Source organism: Aspergillus homomorphus (genome assembly GCF_003184865.1).
Source record: "Aspergillus homomorphus CBS 101889 unplaced genomic scaffold BO97scaffold_19, whole genome shotgun sequence".
Classification (NCBI taxonomy): domain Eukaryota; kingdom Fungi; phylum Ascomycota; class Eurotiomycetes; order Eurotiales; family Aspergillaceae; genus Aspergillus; species Aspergillus homomorphus.
The window spans coordinates 23,510-31,199 of NW_020291905.1; the positions used below are offsets into that span (position 1 = coordinate 23,510).

Here is a 7,690-nt window from a genome sequence, read left to right on the forward strand (position 1 = left end):
CCGTCCTCTTCCAGGTCATTCCAGGTGTGCTGTACTGGATTGTCACTTTCTCGACCATTACCGTGCCAACATGGCTTTTCACACTGTTCTCCATGAGCTTGACCTTCACAATGAACTTCACAACGCTGTGAGTCCTCGATCGAGACGGGTCCAATCCTTGAGCGGAAACTTGACAACATACTAACACAATGCCCAATACAACAACAACAGACTGCTTATTGCGCTGGCCGTCGTATCGACCATCAGCTGGTTTATACGATACCGCTTCCTGAACATGTACAGCCGACTCCCCCCCGAACCCCAGCGCAAGGAACCTCAGCTCGACCTCTTTCCCAGCATCCAGGAGGAGGATTCCAAACCCGGTCTGGCCAATTACCTGGATGAGTTTCTCAGCGCTATCAAGGTCTTTGGTTATCTCGAAAGACCGGTGTTTCACGAGTTGACGCGAACAATGCAAACGAGAAAGCTGATCGCGGGCGAGACGCTTCTATTGGAGGAAGAGAAAGGCTTCTGCTTGGTTGTCGACGGATTGGTACAGATCTTTGTGAAGTCAGTTCGAGACGGGAAGTCAGGTGAAGAGGGAGATGCGAATCGCATGAGCGGCGGGTCGTCGGACGAGGATGACCAGAACGTGGATGAGAGGCAAGGCTACCAACTTTTGACCGAAGTCAAGAATGGCGCCTCCATGTCGTCTCTATTCTCCATATTATCTTTGTTTACGGAGGATGTTCAATTGAGATATGCCGACAGTGCCGAACCGAGCTCATCCGTCCTAGGACCGTCGGCTTCGCATGCGCCCGAATCTTTTCCGGCCAGTCCCCAGGCCATCGATGCGTCGCCGCGGACTCTTCCTAGGGACCGCAAAAGCTTTACCTCCCATGTCAACGACAGCGGGGACTTCTTGCCCGCCGTGCCTCCCTTGAATCTTGGAGAAAATTACACCCCGCTCACGCCCAATACCCAGGATACCCAACCCGGTACAAGGACGCATCGAGGCAAGCATGGTCAAAAGTCGGTTCACCCGGACATTGTGGCACGAGCCATGGTCGACACAACTATTGCAATTATACCCGCTAGTGCTTTTCGCCGTCTGACCAGGGTCTATCCCAAGGCAACCGCGCATATCGTACAAGTTATTCTCACACGCTTACAGAGAGTGACATTTATGACGGCTCACTCCTACTTGGGTCTGAACAATGAGGTTCTGGGGATCGAGAAGCAGATGACCAAGTTCACTACACATGACCTGCCAAACGAAATGCGAGGGGCAGCGTTGGATCGCCTCAAGGACAAGTTCATTAAAGAAAGAGATCGATTGGGTCCGGAAGAAGTTACAAAAGGTATTGCTTTACACAACCCTTTCTCGGGTAGGAGAAATCGCTCAAGTAGCTTCCGAAGGAAAGAAGTCGTGCTCCATGCTAAGCTAGGCGCATCACGACGTCCAACGGCAGCTGTGATCCAGAACAATTCATTCAATGAGCGCGAAGCTGCAGGTGTAAGTCCCGGGGATCTGCTCTCTAGCATACAATTCTCGCGTTTTGGGTCCAGGTATGAGAACTTTGCTCCAAAATTGCTGAGCCCACTTGCAGAAAAGGAGCAATCGCCTCTGAGATCCCCAGCTCCAATCATCGAATCCATGGGATCTTTTCACCGGAAAGAAAATGTGGATGAGGATGCCCTTTTCCGCGAATCCATACTGGAGTGCATCATGAAGGGCATCGGGCTGACGGAGAGTACAAACGACCTTCTCCGCAAGACTCACAATTCGGGCGACGCATCCCCAAGACTGCTCTCTTATGATTCTCGACGCCAAAAGGCAGTTTTTAGCAACAATGCTTTTGGATTCATTGATCCCTACGAAGGCTCCACAGATGATACAGAATCAATGATGTCGATGTCCGTCACAAGTGCTGGCGGTACGCCACCAGTCATCAACCTAAGGGAAGAACTGCGGAATGACATCGAGATCGTCTACTTCCCTCAAGGATCCGTGCTAGTGGAGCAAGGCGAGCGCCATCCAGGCCTCTATTATGTGATTGATGGATTCCTGGACGTGGGCATCCCTGTGAGCGATAAAGAAGATGATCTCGTTGGATCTTCACGGCCAGGGCATTCGCAAGCTCGCGACGAGACTTTCCCAACTCTAAGGCGAACTCAAACCAACACTTCCCGCATTTCAGCCGCAAGCCTGGGGACTGGCACTGGCGAGTTCAAGCGAAAGAGACAGTCACGGAAGTCACTGTATATGATCAAGCCCGGAGGCATTCAAGGCTACGTTGGTGCTGTGGCATCGTACCGTTCGTACACGGACGTGATCGCGAAGACAGATGTATACGTTGGATTCCTCCCGCGGGCTGCCCTGGAAAGGATCGCGGAGCGGTATCCAATCGCTCTCTTGACGCTGGCTAAGCGATTGACGAGTATCCTTCCACGTCTACTCCTTCACATTGACTTCGCCTTGGAATGGGTACAGGTCAATGCTGGCCAGGTGATCTACCACCAGGGTGACGAAAGTGACGCTATCTACCTCGTGTTGAATGGACGTTTACGGTCGGTCCTTGAAGGTACCGATGGGAAGGTGACGGTCGTCAGCGAATACGGCCAGGGAGACAGTATTGGTGAGTTGGAGGTGATGACTGAATCGACTCGCCCGTCTTCTCTCCATGCCATCCGCGACACCGAGCTGGCCAAGTTTCCTCGAACTTTGTTCAACAGTCTGGCACAAGAACATCCCGGAATTACAATTCAAGTATCTAAACTCATTGCCCAGCGGATGCGAGATTTGGTGGAGCAACCGGTCAATGAACAGGGAGTGGAACGCGGTAGTTCCGGCACTATAAAGACCGCAACCTCTACTCTCAATCTGCGGACCGTCTGCGTTCTGCCGGTAACAGGGGGGGTTCCTGTTGTTGAGTTTGGGCACCGGCTATTGCAAGCCTTGCATCAAATTGGGGTGACAAACGGTGTCACATCTCTCAACCAAGCTGCCATTCTGAATCACTTGGGACGGCACGCTTTTAGTAAGATGGGGAAGCTGAAGCTCACCCAGTACCTAGCGGATCTCGAAGAAAAATACGGCATGGTGCTCTACATTGCCGACACCACGGTGAATGCACCGTGGACGCAAACATGCATCACCCAGGCTGATTGCATTCTGCTGGTTGGCCTGGCAGAGTCCTCACCTAGCATTGGTGAATATGAAAGATTCCTGTTGGGCATGAAAACAACGTCTAGGAAAGAGCTGGTGCTCATCCATGAAGAACGATACTGCCACCCCGGACTGACTCGTCAGTGGCTGAAAAACCGGGTGTGGATTAATGGAGGCCATCACCACATCCAGATGCCTTATCGTCTCACAGCCGAGCCCACGCATCCCCAATCCAAACGCCTAGGGACCGTACTGAAGCAACGGGTTCAGGTTATCCAGGCTGAGATCCAGAAGTACACCTCCCGACGCATTCGCCAGACACCTCTCTACTCGGCCCAGACGCCGTTCAAGGGCGACTTTCATCGGCTGGCCCGCCGGCTCTGTGGTCGCTCGTTCGGACTTGTGCTGGGCGGTGGGGGGGCTCGAGGCATCGCCCAAGTGGGAGTCATCAAAGCGCTTGAAGAGGCCGGCATCCCGATCGATATCATCGGTGGGACTTCCATCGGTTCTTTCATCGGAGCTCTGTATGCTCGAGATGCGGATGTCGTGCCTATGTACGGCCGAGCCAAGAAGTTCGCCGGACGTATGGGGAGCATCTGGAGGTTTGCGCTGGATCTGACCTACCCGACCGTGTCCTACACGACTGGGCACGAATTTAACCGCGGAATCTTTAAGACATTCGGCAACAGTCAGATTGAAGACTTCTGGCTGGAGTTCTACTGTAATACCACGAACATCAGCCGATCGCGTGCCGAGTATCATTCGTCCGGCTACACGTGGCGGTACGTCCGGGCGTCCATGTCGCTTGCTGGTTTAATTCCCCCGATCTGCGACGAGGGTAGCATGCTGCTCGACGGCGGATATATCGACAATCTTACTGTAGGCCATATGAAGGGCTTGGGTGCGGACGTGATCTTTGCTGTTGATGTGGGCTCCATTGATGACAATACTCCCCAAGGCTATGGGGATTCGCTGTCTGGGTTCTGGACGGTGCTCAATCGCTGGAATCCCTTCTCTTCGTTACCCAACCCGCCTACGCTGTCCGAGATTCAAGCGCGATTGGCGTATGTTTCGTCGATCGAGAACCTTGAGCGCGCCAAGACGACGCCAGGATGCCTCTACATGCGGCCGCCGATCGACAAATACGGCACGCTGGAGTTTGCGAAATTCGATGAGATCTATCAGGTGGGGTACGCGTACGGCAAGGAATACCTGGAGAAGCTGAAGAGCGAAGGATCTCTGCCGCTGCCGGAAGAGACGGAAGAGAAGAAGAAACTTCAACGGACGCTAGCGCCCCGTCGCGCCAGTATCTGAGGAGTTCCGAGTGGTCTTTCTTGTAGTTCTATTCCCCAATTGCAGATACATCTTGTTTAGATAGAGAATTAGACTTCTATCCCGTTGATTAATGACAGAGATACATACGAGCTAGACTGCAACCTACCCTTGGACTGTCTTTGTTATTGTGGTTTTGCTTATGTTAAGTAAGCATAAATATGCATATATATGCATAAATATGTGATTTAGGAAGCTAGAATATGATCTACTCTCCAGCCTGACTGACTGACTGACTGTCTGTTCAATTGCCTGCCCAGTGCCCACTCGCCCCCATCCGTGGTCCGCATCCACCCTTACCCGATCGATGTTCTAGACTCCCCCCACAATGCAGGCTCGAACACTGCCACTCAACTCTGCATTAATCCCCGTCTCCTCCCCATCCCAATTGTTTGTTTATCTTTCCCCTTGACTCTGTTGACTTGCACATCTGCTCAAAGACGCGTGCTTGCCCTAGTCCAGTCTGAACAAACCTCTCTAAGGGACCTTGCTCGTTTTCGAGACACAAACCAGAGCCAAACCATGCACGTTTGACTGACTCCGGTGCTTATCTCCGTCACCTGATTCCCACTGGGGAATCAATCCCTCTGGGGCCATTCTCTGCTCACAGAACCGTCCGGTGGATGGTTGTGGCAGTACGATAATGACTGCCTCTCCATGCGGTCCTCTGCGCCTTCTGCTTCATCGGGCATGGACCTTACTGGTCATCTGTTGCATTTTCCTCGTTCTTCTGTTTCTGGTGCTCATGGGAGATGAGGCCTACACCATCTCGCGTGCGTGTCCCATTGTTGAAACTCTTCCAGCCTAGTGGGCTCTGCTAACAGTAAACAGACCGGCACCCGACGATGAATTCAGACAGAAGCCTAGCCTTAGTTGTGGCAAAGTCTCGCAGAGAGGATACCTCTTGGGCTTATCGAGTGATGCCGCAGTAAGCAATCACCGCGACCATAGCGAGATAGTGAATAAATCAGCAGCAATCAGACCTACTCACAATCCGTTCATCTAGCTGGAAGCCATACATCTACACCTCCGACCAAGAACCGGGCTTTGCCAATCTCCCCGCGAACAAGGGCCGCGAGAGCATGGCGTATCTGACGCACATCATCGACAATTACGACCGCCTGGCCGATGTCACGGTGTTCATGCACGGCGGTGATAGCCAGTGGCACAACGATGTCCGGGACCTGGACTCGCCGTCCCTGCTCCGCCGACTCAATCTGCAGACAGTGGAGCGGATGGGATACGCTAATCTGCGTTGCCACCATCGCCCGGGGTGTCCGGTGGCCGTGCGGCCGTTCGACCCCGACATGGCCTCCGATCACAACGTCGTCTACCGCAACTTCACCAGCATCTACATGGATCTCTTCCGTGTGTCCCCGGAGCAGATCCCTCCCGAAATTGGCGGGGTTTGCTGTGGCCAGTTTGCGCTCACGCGGGAACGCATTCGCGGCCGACCGAGGGAAGATTACCGGCGGATGCGCGACTGGGCCATCTCCACGGAGTTGGATAATTTTTCGGTTGGATCGGTGTTTGAGATGCTGTGGCATATTGTTTTCTTGGAAGGACCCGTGGCGTAGGTGATTGTTCCTGGCTGGTCCAAATGCATACTAACGGTGTCTACGACTTGACAGTTGTCCAGATACCCGGCAGTGCTACTGTGAGCTATACGATCTTTGCGACGAGGAGTCCAACGAAGCGTGAGCGAGCTTCTACAGATTTATGTTGGACAATTGCGATGGTGGACCGGCCGCAGCGTCTCCCCTTCATGACTGTGAGCTTGGCGATTACCGGATTGGAAGATAGTTCCCGGAGGGGTTCAGTGCTGTGTTCTGTGTCTGTGCTCAATGACAGTCAACCATCGATATCAGACCCGACATGCGGTATACAGCCTTCGTTCCTGGATCCCGTACAATGAGCTTGGCATGTGTCCACCCCGGGAAGTACCAGCGATTACACGGCTCGAACCGCATCCGCTGTCATGTCTGCGGCCCGGTCCCGCAACCATGACGCTGCCAGAGGCGCAATGCAGCCTGGACGATTTGCCTCGCTATGGCTCCAGTCATCTGCAATTCGTACACAGCCAAGATCAGCGGCTCCTTCTCAGCAGTGGCGAGGCAACACAACCCATTTCGGCTCGATCAGTACAAGAGATGGATCCAAATCTAGCCGGAGTCTTCGATCCGATCCAGGCAGCAATCGCGGGGACAACTCAAGCGGTGGGGGAGAACCATCTCAGGCTAGTCACCGGACACACTCGAGCCAACCTCTTTGTCATCACCAGGAGGGGGAAGAGCTGGCGATGGAAGCATCTCTTCGCAGGCCCGGGGACGGACGAGCCTTAAATAGGGACTGTAGGATGACGGCGCGACGTTGACGCGCATCCTAGTCCTCTAGGTTGTGGACCTTGCGATCATCATATCGAGTTCCGTAGCACCAATACCCGAGAGCAATACCGTTGCGGGTGTCGAAAGAACCAGTGTTTCCAGGGCGGTTGGAAGAACTACAAAATCGCATCTCTCACAGTCGGAAACGGACTTCCAGTTGACGAGGATCTCGGCTGGCCGTCATCGGTGTGATCAGCAGCATCCTCCAGTTCCTCACCCACGGGCGCTCCAGCACAGCTTCACTACGCTGCTCACCCGCTGGATGCCAAAGACAGGCCAAACAGGAGCCAGCCTGAAGGGCTTGAGTTGGACGAAGGACATCAAAGTTCCTGGATTGTCATTGGCGACCTCACGACCGAGATGTACGAGTCGTAAGAAGTGCACAGCAAATACAGCAGGGCACGCTACTCGACCAGATGGAATCGCGGTCCTCCGCATCCCGGCGTCCTCAACGACGACCTGCACCTCCGCCTCCACAAACACCAGCTTTAGCACAGAAGGAACCTAGCAAGCCCCGACGAGACCTGACGACAACACAACAACAACAACAACAACAACAACAACAACAACAACAACAACACCCTCACCATGGACCCCCTCATCCCCAATGCCCCCGCAACCAATCAAACCTTCAGCAGTACAACCTACCACCTCCAAATCCAACAAGCCCCAATCCCGCTAGACCAATAGCTCTATCGGCACAACCAACAACGCCTACTCGATCGACTCGCCCTCCACCTCTACCACAACCCTCCTCCCAACACCACGACAATTCACCCGCGTCATCACCGCCGAGGCAGCCAGCTGGTTTACCCCTGCCCCCCCC

At 53.8% G+C, this 7,690-nt stretch overlaps 3 protein-coding genes across 3 annotated transcripts; all 3 read left to right on the forward strand.

Annotated features, from left to right (window-relative positions):
* The first annotated feature begins 7 nt into the window (after window positions 1–7).
* nte1 (lysophospholipase) lies at window positions 8–4,499 on the forward strand. Its single transcript, XM_025698360.1, has 2 exons — window positions 8–127; window positions 211–4,499. The coding sequence occupies exons 1-2, from the start codon at window positions 93–95 to the stop codon at window positions 4,460–4,462; spliced, it is 4,287 nt and encodes a 1,428-aa protein (XP_025551104.1). The 5' UTR covers window positions 8–92; the 3' UTR covers window positions 4,463–4,499.
* Window positions 4,500–5,325: 826 nt separating this feature from the next.
* On the forward strand, window positions 5,326–6,181 carry BO97DRAFT_346012 (DUF3431 domain-containing protein; the record flags this gene model as incomplete). Its single annotated transcript, XM_025691793.1, has 3 exons — window positions 5,326–5,408; window positions 5,487–6,053; window positions 6,112–6,181. The coding sequence occupies 3 exons, from the start codon at window positions 5,326–5,328 to the stop codon at window positions 6,179–6,181; spliced, it is 720 nt and encodes a 239-aa protein (XP_025551105.1).
* Window positions 6,182–6,191: 10 nt separating this feature from the next.
* Window positions 6,192–7,051, forward strand: BO97DRAFT_66870 (uncharacterized protein). Its single transcript, XM_025700980.1, has one exon. It carries the CDS (start codon window positions 6,325–6,327, stop codon window positions 6,820–6,822), a length of 498 nt encoding a protein of 165 aa, XP_025551106.1. The 5' UTR covers window positions 6,192–6,324; the 3' UTR covers window positions 6,823–7,051.
* Window positions 7,052–7,690: the final 639 nt, after the last annotated feature.

Excerpts from the sequence above, each read along its gene's own strand:
- nte1 (XM_025698360.1), top strand. The coding sequence starts at position 93 with ATGAGCTTGACCTTCACAATGAACTTCACAACGCT. Across the intron at positions 128-210 it reads ACAATGAACTTCACAACGCT|ACTGCTTATTGCGCTGGCCG; the intron begins GTGAGTCCTCGA and ends CAACAACAACAG.
- BO97DRAFT_66870 (XM_025700980.1), top strand. The coding sequence starts at position 6,325 with ATGACAGTCAACCATCGATATCAGACCCGACATGCGGTATACAGCCTT.